This window comes from Sinocyclocheilus anshuiensis, unplaced genomic scaffold, assembly GCF_001515605.1.
Source record: "Sinocyclocheilus anshuiensis isolate Anshui unplaced genomic scaffold, SAMN03320099.WGS_v1.1 scaffold1050, whole genome shotgun sequence".
NCBI lineage: Eukaryota > Metazoa > Chordata > Actinopteri > Cypriniformes > Cyprinidae > Sinocyclocheilus > Sinocyclocheilus anshuiensis.
This window is the reverse complement of record NW_015536519.1, coordinates 395,439-409,805: the sequence shown is the minus strand read 5'-3', so window position 1 is coordinate 409,805 and position 14,367 is coordinate 395,439. Positions and strand designations below refer to the sequence as shown.

The window sequence follows — 14,367 nt, the reverse complement described above, 5'->3', positions numbered from 1 at the left end:
TAAAATCAGAATTGCCTCATATAAACTCGCAATTTATATTTATTAGACATAAAATCAGAATCGCGTGATATAAACTCGCAATTAATATTAATAAATATTATTTGCGAGTTAGACAAAGTAGTTAGACATAAAGTCAGAATCGCGTGATATAAACTCGCAATTAATATTTATTAGACAAAGTCATAATCGCATGCTATAAACTCGCAATTAATATTTATTAGACAAAGTCATAATCGCATGCTATAAACTCGCAATTAATATTTATTAGACAAAGTCATAATCGCATGCTATAAACTCGCAATTAATATTTATTAGACAAAGTCATAATCGCATGCTATAAACTCGCAATTAATATTTATTAGACAAAGTCATAATCGCATGCTATAAACTCGCAATTAATATTTATTAGACAAAGTCATAATCGCATGCTATAAACTCGCAATTAATATTTATTAGACAAAGTCATAATCGCATGCTATAAACTCGCAATTAATATTTATTAGACAAAGTCATAATCGCATGCTATAAACTCGCAATTAATATTTATTAGACAAAGTCATAATCGCATGCTATAAACTCGCAATTAATATTTATTAGACAAAGTCATAATCGCATGCTATAAACTCGCAATTAATATTTATTAGACAAAGTCATAATCGCATGCTATAAACTCGCAATTAATATTTATTAGACAAAGTCATAATCGCATGCTATAAACTCGCAATTAATATTTATTAGACAAAGTCATAATCGCATGCTATAAACTCGCAATTAATATTTATTAGACAAAGTCATAATCGCATGCTATAAACTCGCAATTAATATTTATTAGACAAAGTCATAATCGCATGCTATAAACTCGCAATTAATATTTATTAGACAAAGTCATAATCGCATGCTATAAACTCGCAATTAATATTTATTAGACAAAGTCATAATCGCATGCTATAAACTCGCAATTAATATTTATTAGACAAAGTCATAATCGCATGCTATAAACTCGCAATTAATATTTATTAGACAAAGTCATAATCGCATGCTATAAACTCGCAATTAATATTTATTAGACAAAGTCATAATCGCATGCTATAAACTCGCAATTAATATTTATTAGACAAAGTCATAATCGCATGCTATAAACTCGCAATTAATATTTATTAGACAAAGTCATAATCGCATGCTATAAACTCGCAATTAATATTTATTAGACAAAGTCATAATCGCATGCTATAAACTCGCAATTAATATTTATTAGACAAAGTCATAATCGCATGCTATAAACTCGCAATTAATATTTATTAGACAAAGTCATAATCGCATGCTATAAACTCGCAATTAATATTTATTAGACAAAGTCATAATCGCATGCTATAAACTCGCAATTAATATTTATTAGACAAAGTCATAATCGCATGCTATAAACTCGCAATTAATATTTATTAGACAAAGTCATAATCGCATGCTATAAACTCGCAATTAATATTTATTAGACAAAGTCATAATCGCATGCTATAAACTCGCAATTAATATTTATTAGACAAAGTCATAATCGCATGCTATAAACTCGCAATTAATATTTATTAGACAAAGTCATAATCGCATGCTATAAACTCGCAATTAATATTTATTAGACAAAGTCATAATCGCATGCTATAAACTCGCAATTAATATTTATTAGACATAAAGTCAGAATCGCGTGATATAAACTCGCAATTAATATTTATTAGACAAAGTCAGAATTGCATGATATAAACTCGCAATCAATATTTATTAGACATAAAATCAGAATCGCGTGATATAAACTCGCAATATTTATGAGACAAAGTCAGAATCGCGTGATATAAACTCGCAATTAATATTTATTAGACATAAAGTCAGAATTGCAAGAAAAAAGTTTTTTTTTTAGTTTTTATCTGGCAATTCTGACTTTATAACTCGCAATTGCGAGTTTATATCTTACAATTCTGTGAAAAAAGTCAGAATTGTGAGATAAAAAGTCGCAATAACCTTTTTTTTTTTTTTTTTTTTTTTTTCAGTGGTGGAAACGGCTTCCATACACTTGCATTAGCGTTAACTAGTTTTTTTTTGTTTTGTAATTTGATGCCAAGGTGATATAATACAAAGTATACTGTTATAAATGTACATACATTTAAAAAAAAAAATCTAAATATAAAGAAAAATGTTTTTAAGGATTTACGATGCTGATGACCATTGAAGCCTGTCATCACAGTCTTGTGAAAAGGGTCCATGGAAGTCAATGGTTACCTACCGTCAACCAGGGCAGGACTTAGGGGGCCGGGGGCCCCTGGGCTTGAGGTTATGTTTGGGCCCTGTATCTACACTACAAATGCCCTTAAATAGAACATCATTATGGAGTAACACAAAATACACAAACATATGCTTTGAGGTTCATAAATAGTACAATTAATATGCAACATGTCTAGGCTATAGTCAAAGTTTAAATGTAATATTAAATATTAATTATAATATAATAAACAGGATGTGTTCTCTCAGTTGAGAGATCAAAACCCTGAAATAGCTTTGAGCAAAAACAATTAAAATAAATAAAAAGAATTGTCATATCTGTGTCCTCTTATGTCAGGTTCTTATTTAATCAATAAATTCAATCGAATAAAAAGACATGCTGGCTATTAACAATCAAATGAAATCACTATCAACATAATTCATAGATGGATTGTGCATAAATGTTACGTTATAAAATTTTAATGTAGAAATATTAAATGATTGCAAAAATGAAATAAGCTACTTTTTTAAATATGAAACAACAACCGCCAGTAGGTGGCAGCTCTTAATGAGTGAGTTGAATCAACTGATTCGTTAAAAAAGCTGATTCATTTAACTTTGCAAACGACTGATTGAATCATTTGCTGGTCCGTGTAACGCTGAGGAACAAAACACTGTTGTTTGTTCTGTTTTCTTTCTGATGGAGCAAAACTGAATTTTGTGTCTGAAAGTTACTCTGTAAGTTGTTGTTTATTGTACATTTGCGATCGTGTAGATATTCGGAGAAAAAAAACCCAGGACTCTTGTTTGTGTGATAGGCTAAGTCCTATATCATAGTCATAGCTGTGTTATAAAAACAGAAACTCATTCAGTTGCTTTTTTTTTTCTGACATTTTTTTGTAATGGCAGTAAGACGAGAGAGAGCGCTCAAAACTCATCAGATGATCGCATAATTTAGTGGAACATTAATATAGTAATATAGAATCATCCTCTGTAAAGAAATGAGGTGTGGACATTTGAGAATTTATCGGTGAATCGGTGCAGACGCGATTCAATACGTGTGTCTTTCTTCTGTGTGAAATAATCATAAATAGCAGTTTATGCTGTTTGATTGTGGCCTCGAAGGTCGTAGTTGTACGTTGTAGCCCCGGCTGGCCCTTTTAGATCTTGCGTGCGCAGTGGAAATGCGGCTAATAATTTCTGAATTCTGACTGGCATATAACGAACAAATCAAACAAACGTAAACGGGCAAAGGCGGGGCCCATGGGCTGCAGCCCACTCAAGCCCAATGGTAAGTCCAGCCATGCCGTCAACTGTTACCGACATTTTTCTAAATATCTTCTTTTGTGTTCAACAGAAGAAAGAAACTCATACAGGTTTGGAACCACACTTGAAAGTGAGTAAATTAGGCTATTACACTTTCCATTTTGGGTGAACTGTTCCTTTAAGGTCCATCCATGACCGTGCGTTTCAGATCGAATTCGCACGAGTTTCGCAAAAAACGTAAAATAGCTACGAATTCGCAAAAATGCGCCGAGTCGTCTGAACGACTAGCTCAGAACTACACTTAACAAGCACAACAAAACTGCACTTCTGCATGTGAAGCTACAGTACTTTGCAGAGCTGACGATGGTTTTGTAGGGAACTACCGTCAGTTATTTCTGCATCCACCCACTCATTCCACGGATCACCGGGAGAGATGCGGCACGAGCGGATCCGTGCCCGTTAGATTCCGGCGGGACAGATGGAGATCGTTCTGAACGCCAGGATCCTGCTGACTGAACGGCACGAACTGTCACTCCTGATTAGCGTGATGGATCCTCCGCCATCTGATATTAAAACGCTGGAAGTATCCAACAACACATGCAGTCAAATCTTGGAAAACAATATAAACATTTATTTAAAGGTAAGCAACGTACTTTGTAGCTAGTTACAGTAGTTGATTGTCGCATACCACAGTGCTCACAGATATTCATGTGTTCGGAATCGTATGTTAATTTCACTCCAAAATCAAATCGTTTAGGCCTATTTATTTGTTTGTTTTTGCATTGTGACAATTAAGCACATTCGTTAATATAATGCAAATGTAACACAGTCGTGAAAATCAGCATAAGTAATAATTCAGTTCAAAAACCACTACCATGATGTGTGTATCTAAATGTAAATAGTTTTCACATTAAATTTATGAAACCTATTTATTATTTTATTTTATTATTACATCTACTGGCAATTGGATGATGAAGATTTAAATATATATATAATTGTCCTGAAAATGTCACAATGCAAAAAAAAACAAACAAAAAAAACAGTGGTTCTAAAAATAGATTTTCGGTATGCAAAATATATGCTTATTTCTTTCCTTTGATTTTGTTCTTCACTGGTTTCACCTCCATTCACTCAGAATATTTACACTTGCTTTTAAGACTTGCGTATTTGAATTGCATATAAAATTTCTATTCATTTGGATTATGCAGTTTTAACTTTGGGTAATAAACTTAATATGATTCATAATTGTCAGTCTTACATAAATTAAACAGAAACAGGTACGATTTCTGCACCAGTGTTATTTTATGATCATAGAGATACTATTATAGTTTTAATTCATATTTTGTATTAGTTTTTATTTTTTGCACTTTCCTTTCTCATTTTAATTGTAATTACATTTTTATTAATTTTGTTGTGTTTTTTTTAGTCATATTTATTATTGGGGTTTTTTCTATACAATTTCTATGCTCAGTCATTTTAATTTCAGTTTTAGTGTTAAGTCAGGTTAAACTAAATTAAATTGAGAATTAGAAAATAAAATGCATTTAAAAAAATAAAGTGCATATAAAAATATACAATTTATACAAAACACATATATATAATATATATAGTATTATAACACTAATTATTAACACTAATTAAAATACGTTTATTTCAAGTAACAAAAACATTGCATAGTTTATTATTAATCTGACTTTATGCACGACTAACAAGTATGCATCTCGTTAAGTGTATTGGTTAGTTAATGTTATACTGTGTAATCCAAATGCATGGATATTTTATATGAGGTTCAAATACATAAATCCTACATTTAGGCCTGAATATTTTTCAGCCGCATTGAAATTCTATTTCCCTTTGACTCAGTTATAGTCTAGCCACTAAAACACTCTCAACTCCTGAGAGCTGAACGAGAGCTGATTCCTGTGTGAAGATGTCACTGAGGTTTTTTCTGTGAGTTCTCCGAGTTTGAGTAAGACCTGCCGACGCTGGAAGGAGCCGTTCGGTGCCTCTGCCGCAGTTTCTGAACAATATTCATGCTGTTGTTGTTGCCGATCTGAACTCCATAGACGTTGGACATGGTGATCTGAGCTCCGCCTGAGAGGAAAGCAGAGAGACAGACGAGTGTCACGCTTTCTGTTCCTGATTTGATCAAACCTGTCACGACTGAGGAGCTAAAGGACCAGCTCCATCTACTGGCAGACGTGGGATATCTTGATGATTGTGCAATATCTAACCAACAGAAAGGCTTTTTTGTAAATAAAGGCAACTCTACTGTTCACTCTGTTTTATGAAGGACAATACGGGGAAATGTTATTTTTAAGGACAAAAGATACACTAAGCTGTTATTTATGAAAGCCAGTTTCTGCCATGGAGTAAAACATTTAAAAAAGCAATTGTTACTTTGTTCTTAGAATTCCGAGTTTACTCCGAAATTCTCCTTTTATTCACAATTCTGATTTTTCTTCTTGCGATAGGAGTTTATATCTCGCAATTCAGACGTTTTACCTAAGAAATAAAGTCCAAATTGTAAGATAAAAAAACTAAATCACAATTACCTTTTTTGTTGATTTCCATAAGTATTACTTAAAAACAGTAAAAACTGACCTGGTGTTGAAATCTGCCGCTGTAAGAACACACACACAGCAGGATGTTAGGAGAGGAGCGGTCAGTAATATAAAACAACGGATATGTTTGTTTGTTTGTTTCAGACCTGTGTTGTTCTGATAGGCATCACCGGCGGAGCAGGACGAGGAAATGCTTCTGTGTATTCATCTCTGGAGCTCAGATTACCTTTCTTTATGGATTTTGTGTAACTGGCAGCTGTTTCCTGCAAGATAACGTATAAGCTAATAAACATCCTCAGACGATGTACTGTACTTTAGTTCATTTATATACGGTAGCACCTTTAAAAACAAGATCTATGGTTTAAATACACGAATACCCATCTTAATGTCCTACTGAAAATGGTTTCAACCCTCACAGAACCAAAAATATAATAATATTAGCTCTGAATCACTTTCTAATGCTTTGAAAGGTCATTGTACAAATTATGAGCTGATTATTGACCTTAATGAGCCGAGTACAGTTAGTTAGAAATTTAAAAAATACAATTGTATACAATTTAAATAATGTTATGTTGATTAAAATGCTTTTATTAAGTTCAATGTGCTAAGATTTTAATTTTGCTTCAGTTAATTTAAGTATAAATGACCTGTTTGGGAAGTGGTCCAGTGACGCAGGACGAAACCTGAGGCTGTGCTTCTGAAACATAAAGAGGATCAAGACGTCAAAAATCCTGGAAATATTTATTCTGTGAGCCAAAATGAAACAGATTTATAACCCGTTGGACTTCCATAAATAACACAGTAGGGCGGGACTTGATTTTTTTTCCACGAGTGGATGTTGGGTGTAAAATTAGAGGGATTTCTGTATATTTCAACATGCTTCCTTGATGTGGAAACAGAACAAAACAGTGTTATTTCACAGTGTTAGGTGTAAGTTACTTTAAAATTAATGCATTTCGATACTGCGTTACTCCATACAAAGTAACTAATTGCATTACTTAGTTACTTTTATGTAACGTAATACATTACATTTAGTGCTGCCAAACGATTAATCGCGATTAATCGCATCTAAAATAAAATATTTTGTTTGCATAATATATGTGTGTGTGCTGTGTATATTTATTATGTATATATAAATACACACACATACAGTATATATTTTACAAATATTTACATGTATTTACATGTCTATATTTATATTCATATAATTTATAAGTAAATATAATATATAAGCATAACATATTTTTCTGAAATATATACATGCATGTGTGTGTATTTATATATACATAATAAATAAACACAGCACACATACATATATTATGTAAAAAAACGTTTATTTTGTATGTGATTAATCGCGATTATCAGCACTAATTACATTACTTTTGCATTATGTTTTTGTCACCTGAGTTGGGCTTGCTGATTTATTTTTAGTAACAAAAAAAAAAAAAAACACGGGGACAGCAGAGATAGTGACTAATTAGGAAAGCAAAGTAACTTATTTGAAAAAAGTATTTTCTTGTAAATGTAAAAGTTACTTTACTAGTTACTTGAAAAAAGTAATCTGATTAAGTAACTCGCATCACTTGTAATGCGTCACTCATAACACTGCATATTAATACCACTGAGATACTATTAAAGTTTTTGTTAATATCTTAAATGTAAAACGTTTTGTTTTAACTTTAATTTCAGTTAAAGTTTTAGTAATTTTGTTTTTTTGCCGTCAACTTTCGAGTTTATTTAGTTTTAGTACTTAATGTTAAACTGAACCAGAATGAGAGTTGCTTTGGCAAACAACGGAATGAAAATAATTTATTATTTATAAAATAAAAAAACATACCATTGTGTGGTTGACGGCTGATCTGGATTGATTTCAAACCGGAACAAATGTCATCATCCTGCTCATAAGAAAAGATCGTGTTAACTGAGGATAAAAATAAGGGTTAATGAGTTCAAATATACAACGAATTTCTATTTTTCGAAAAAATATTGCATTTAAGTCATTCCATTTTCAACTTGTTTTACTTTCACGGTGTGATGGAAATGGTGAATAAACATTGGTTAAAAACACAAAACGAACGTAAACTGTACCAGCTGCTTCAGAACATCATAGACGGCATCATTGAGTCCATGTTTGTGCATATTAGAGATCTTCTCAGTCGCATGAACACAATCTGAAAGCACGAGACGGCGAGGTGAGAACGTGTGGAGGTGGACAGTGTTGCCAACTTAGCACTAAATTTAGCAACTTTTTCTTCCAAAAGCACCTAGCAACAAATGTAGCTATTTTTAAAATTTGTTGGGCAACTATTAGCAACTTTTGGTAAGTGACTAAAACGATAAAAAAAAGGCATACATTTTCCATCTAAATTACACAAAAAGAGGAAACCAAAGATGCCTAGCTGTACACACATCATTAATGATGATAATAATAATAATTGAATAAATTAATAGTTGAATAATTGTTCATTTATGATACATCTTGTTTGTACTTGAGACTGTTGACTAGGGCTGCAAAGAGGTGGAAAATTTCCAGTAAATTTGGGAAACATTCCAGAAATTTTGGAAACTTTCCAGGATTTTTTTTGGAATATTCCAGGGATTTTTGGAACGTTTCCGGAAATGTTCCACCCCTTTGCAACCCTACTGTTGATCAGCCAGTACATTGTAAGAAAAAATATCTAGAAAAATGGAAAAGGTACTAGTAATTTTCCAGGACATATCCGTTATCTGTTATCCAATCATTTAAAATGCAGTTAAAAAAAACTGTGAAAATTCAATACGGAATATTTCTTCATTTTAACAGTAGATTGTGCCCCATTTTACAGATTTTTCTTAGAGTGTAGCACACTAATACACTGCTTAAAACTGTATTTGTTCAGAATGTGTAGTTTTACTAGTTCACAAGCTAAAACCCTTAAATTGTTTAAAAATATGTTCATTGTTCAGTGTTGTATTTTATATTTTAATATATTATTATATGAACAAATCTAAAATTAACATGTGGGTCAAAGACGTTAAGATGTCTGCATCAAAAAAAAAGAAAGCACATTAAATGCAAGTAAAGTGTCTACATTTAAGGTTTCAAATATGTTTTTGGAGAATAAAATGTCAAAATTTGGTTGAAATAATGTTCCATTGTCATTCAGTGTAACACTTATAGTTATGTAAAAATTCAAAAGCATGCTTGTTCTGACCTGTACATATCAAAATATATAAAAGAATAAGGGAGCATATTAAATTTTATTGGGTTTTAAATGAGTGCAAACATATTACTGACAAATGGGCAAAACCTAGGATAGTGGCAAATTTAAAAAATGTAAAATAACAACTAATTAGTATTTGGGGTGAAAGTAATTCGTTTTTGTTGTAAACATGCCTGGCAAGATTGTTACACTGAATGACATTTTAGTGGGTGTCTTCTGTAAATCAGGAGAAAATGTATGATCTTTATTTTTTGCTCGGAAAAACAAAAACAAATATACAATTACATGAAACAGAAAACTTTTAAATTTTTTTTTTTTTTTGAAAAACAACAACAATTTAAAGCAGTATTGTTTTTATGCTTAAACCCTTTTTCGTCTTTGACCCATTATATACAAAATATATTTTTGGCTGAGATTCGATGCAGTGACACAATTGTGTGTTGTAACTATGTAATGACATCACAACATAATTTAGCAACAAATCAACCCTCCTTTAGTGACTTCCCCTGAAGATGAGTTGGGTCATCATGGAGCGAAGGGGTTGGAGTCTCACCGAGGAACGACGGTCTCCTGCTGGGATCCTGATGCCAGCACTCGGTCATGAGCTTCACCATATCTTCCAGCCCTTTAACCCCGCGGGGGTCTATGGAGGTCAGGTCCGGTCTGTCCCCCTGAGGGATCCGGAAGCGCACCAGACTGGACAGAGCGTCTGCGGGACAGACACGAGTGAGACGCTGCTGCGGACGCCAGCCAGAGAGCGCTGAGGGACGCTTACCTTCATACGGCTCCTTCCCGGTGACGATGGACCACAGCAGAACACCGTAACTGCAGAGCAGAGCGTTCACACTTTATGACACATTACACTTTCATTTACATCTCATGCACGATTAGATATGAAGGAGCACATCAATCCCAACCCTCATATGTCATAAGGGTCTCTGCTATTTATTAGTATTCTATGTGTTTAGTATATAATATAACATTTGTGACCATGGAGCACAAAACCAGTCATAAGGGTCAGTTTTTTGAAATTGAGATTTATGCATCATCTGAAAGCTGAATAAATAAGCTTTCCATTGATGTATGGTTTGTTAGGATATGACAATATTTGGAAATCTGGAATCTGAGGGTGCAAAAAAATCTAAATATTGAGAAAATTCTAAATATTGTTCTTAGCAATGCATATTACTAATCAAAAATTAAGTTTTGATATATTTACGGTAGAAAATTTACAAAATATCTTCATGGAACATGATCTTTACTTAATATCCTAATGATTTTTGGCATAAAAGAGAAATGTATAATTTTGACCCATACAATGTATTGTTGGCTATTGCTACAAATATACCCCAGCGACTTAAGACTGCTTTTGTGCTGCAGGGTCAGTTTTGACCCGGGAGCAGTACATAAAAATGCCTGTACTAAATTTTTAGTACAGAAAACAAAAAAAACATTAATCTTTGCATAAGGATTAAGACTGTCTGCAGGAGACTATTTTTGCTTAGATTCAATGACAAATATGTTGTATTGTGCTGTGCATTTCAGCTTTGATTGTTTTTGTTTGGATTGTTTGCATTCGTGAACCTACTTCATTCATGTGTGCCATTTGGATAAATATTCTGTGTTTTACATTGAAAATATGTTAAAACTGTGTACCGGCTCTTTAAGAATCGCGACTGTGAAGTCTGGCGTTCTTTGGAATGCAGCGGAGTCACAGTTTTCTTGACCGCATCCGTGATATTTAAGATGTACGAGTATATTTTGTTTCTTTAATTTTATTTGTTTCATTTATCTCTGAGACAAGATTAATGCAATATATCGGAGCAGAGTACGTGGATTGCTTTATTGGACACAGAGCGAGTAAAACTGAAACAAACATGTTTTTTTTATTTTCTTTTATTTTTGTATTTATTTCCTTTTTATTTTAAGAGACATAACCATTAAACCTAAATTGTAACACCTTTTGCATTCAGGCAAGTTGAAAAACAATATACATGAAAAAAACATTGCACATGGATTAAGATTATTAAAATACACATTGTGTATTTGTTTCCAGATTTTTTAAAATACATTTTTAAGCGATATAACCATTTAAACCAATTTTTTTACACTTTCGGGTCATTTTTTATTTACATTTTTTTAAAGAAATTGATATTCTTAAAATTGATTTTATCAATCAAGGATGCTGTCACTTTTAAATTGATCAAAATGACAGTAAAGACATTTGTAATGTTACAAAAGATTTCCATATCAAATAAATGAGCAGCATTTATTTGAAATAGAAATATTTTGTATCATTTTAAATGTTTTTGAGCTTTCTATTCATCTGTGAATCCTGAAAAATTAAATGCATCACGGTTTCCACAGAAATATTGTGCAGCACAACTGTTTTCAGCATTGATAATAATCAGAAATGTTTGTTGAGCAGCAAATCAGCATATTAGAATAATTTCTGAAGATCATGTGACACTGAAGACTGGAGTAATGATGCTGAAAATACAGCTGCGCATCACAGGAATAAATTACAGTTTAACAGATATTCACACAGAACACAGCTGTTTTACATTGAAAAAATATTTTACAATTTTACTGTATTTTTAATCAAATAATTTCAGCCTTGGCGAGGTTAAAAACATTAAAAGCCCTGCTGCAGTATCTGCGATGTTTCTGTGGTTACCTGTAGACGTCAGTGGCTTTGCTGGCTTTGTAGTTGACAGACTGCAGCGCTTCAGGAGGCATGTAGCTCAGTGTTCCGCCATCATCCTCGTCTTTCTCTCTGGAGCATCTAGAAACGCTTCGAGCCACTCGCGACAGACCGAAATCTGTCAGCTGCAGGAAAAGCAAAGCAAGGGTTCATTAAAGTCAAAATGCATTATGCCTGTTTCACACTCAAAGGGCACTGACAATCATGCTCATACGAATTTTTTCAACTTAATTATCAAGCGGTAAGCTGATATGGACACAGATTTTAATATTACATTGGTTGGCCATCAACAGTAAAATCCTGAATTTAATGACAGATGTGTTTTTAGCAATGCAACAAGATTTTTTTGGGTGAACTGTCCCTTTAAGAGCTCAGTCCTGTTTTAAGAATCTATTAATAATCGACTGGAGCCTTCATGTAAACGCGTGAATTAAATAATTTGACCTGAATTACATTGAAAAGAGTGGTGTAGAGCTGAAAGAATTCATTTTAGAGGAACATTTGATCCGTACAAAGCACTACCGCACATGAACTTCATCTCCACAGATGATTTTAGCATTTAATTTGAGAAAAACATCACCAGATACACTCAGAAAGGATTACCAGAATTACAGTTTGTTTCAATTTGAAGAAATTATGACAGAAATCATACTATTTTACAGTAGAATGCACTTCTCAAAGTAGTAGTCGTAATAATAAGTTTATTAAAAATGTTTTTAAAGGAATGTCACTTTTTTTTCTGTTTTTTTTTTGCTTTAATTTAAACAGTAAGCCTCTGTTGTGCAGCGATTGTTACCAATTGTTCAAATTTAATTACAAATGAGAGGATTCATTAAATGGTTAATAACCAAATTAATGTTTTTGATATTAAATCATAAAACATTCCATAGCAAAGTACTATTGTAAAAAAAAAAAAATTATATAATAATAATAAATTAAATATTAAATTGTTATGGTTTTATTAATTTAATTGATGAGACATCTTTTTTACGATTATTAAAACTAAATTAAACCATTAAAACACAATAAAAGTAAAAAAAAATTAAAAAAAAGGAAAAAAGAAAACAGAATTTGGGGAAAATAAAAATGGAATTTGAGAAAGAAAAAAAAACAATAAATAAACCACAATTTTTTAAGTAATAAATTATTAAATTTGAAAAATTTTACTTCAACTAATTCAACATAATTTTTTGATTTTGAAAATGAAATTAAACGATTACAACAGAATCCAGAACAAATAAAAAGGACAACAGAATGTCGGGGGAAAATGAAACTGAATTTGAGAAAATAAAATATTTCATAGGGCACTATTATTATAAAAAATTGAATAAACTATATAATATGTGAGCCTGCAGCACAAAAGCAGTCTTAAGTCGCTGGGGTATATTTGTAGCAATAGCCAACAATACATTGTATGGGTCAAAATTATACATTTCTCTTTTATGCCAAAAATCATTAGGATATTAAGTAAAGATCATGTTCCATGAAGATATTTTGTAAATGTCCTACCGTAAATATATCAAAACTTAATTTTTGATTAGTAATATGCATTGCTAAGAACTTCATTTGAACAACTTTAAAGATTATTTTCTCAATATTTAGATTTTTTTGCACCCTCAGATTCCAGATTTTCAAATAGTTGTATCTCAGCCAAATATTGTCCTATCCTAACAAACCATACATCAATGGAAAGATTATTTATTCAGCTTTCAGATGATGTATACATCTCGATTTCAGAAAAATTGACCCTTATGACTTTTTTTGCTCCAGGGTCACATATTGATAAGTTTTATGAATTCACCTGATTAGACATCCTTTTTTGCTTATTAAAACACAATTAAACCATTAAGACAGAATCCAGAAGATGAAAGTGAAAAGCACAGAATCTGGGGGAACTGGCCTTGGCTCTGAGGCTGTCGTCCAGCAGCACGTTGCTGGGCTTGAGGTCCAGATGCAGGAGCGGAGGAGTCAGATGATGGAGGAAGTTCATGCCCAGGCTGATCTCGTGCGCCATGCGGAAGGTCAGAGGCCACGGCGGCGGACCGGCCAGCGTCTGCAGCAGATCCGCCACCGAACCCTTGGGCATGAACTCCATCACCAGCCCTCGGCCCTCGCCCACACGGCCCTCGTACAGACCCAAGATCCGGATCACATTAGGATTCCCGCCCTGGAACATCAGGAGAGCTTCCCTCTGGATGGAGGACGCCGGTCTGATTCATGAGCAGGAGAAACAAACAAACCAGCCAGCGCTGATGATGCTCAAACAAACACATCCATGCACTCACAGCACCACGCCATTTACAGCTTTAATATACATTTTACATTTTACAATTTACATTTGTTAATTACACATACATATATATATATATATATATATATATATTAT

General features: G+C 32.8%; 1 protein-coding gene across 3 annotated transcripts in view; it reads right to left on the bottom strand.

Annotated features, from left to right (window-relative positions):
- Positions 1-5,192: 5,192 nt before the first annotated feature.
- The window catches only part of ripk3 (receptor-interacting serine-threonine kinase 3), a 15,006-nt gene continuing 5,831 nt past the window's right edge, over positions 5,193-14,367 (bottom strand). For 2 of the 3 annotated variants that reach the window (XM_016492806.1, XM_016492801.1), the window contains 10 exons: positions 13,882-14,191; positions 11,955-12,106; positions 10,053-10,102; positions 9,831-9,986; positions 8,163-8,245; positions 7,912-7,969; positions 6,722-6,771; positions 6,221-6,337; positions 6,115-6,133; positions 5,193-5,604 (listed from right to left, as the gene is read on the bottom strand). In XM_016492806.1, the coding sequence (XP_016348292.1) occupies positions 5,444-5,604; positions 6,115-6,133; positions 6,221-6,337; positions 6,722-6,771; positions 7,912-7,969; positions 8,163-8,245; positions 9,831-9,986; positions 10,053-10,102; positions 11,955-12,106; positions 13,882-14,191 (1,156 nt within the window). In that variant the 3' untranslated portion in view covers positions 5,193-5,443. Of the gene's footprint in view, positions 5,605-6,114; positions 6,134-6,220; positions 6,338-6,721; positions 6,958-7,911; positions 7,970-8,162; positions 8,246-9,830; positions 9,987-10,052; positions 10,103-11,954; positions 12,107-13,881; positions 14,192-14,367 lie in introns of those variants that run through there. The other variant, XR_001634739.1, reaches the window with a different exon arrangement.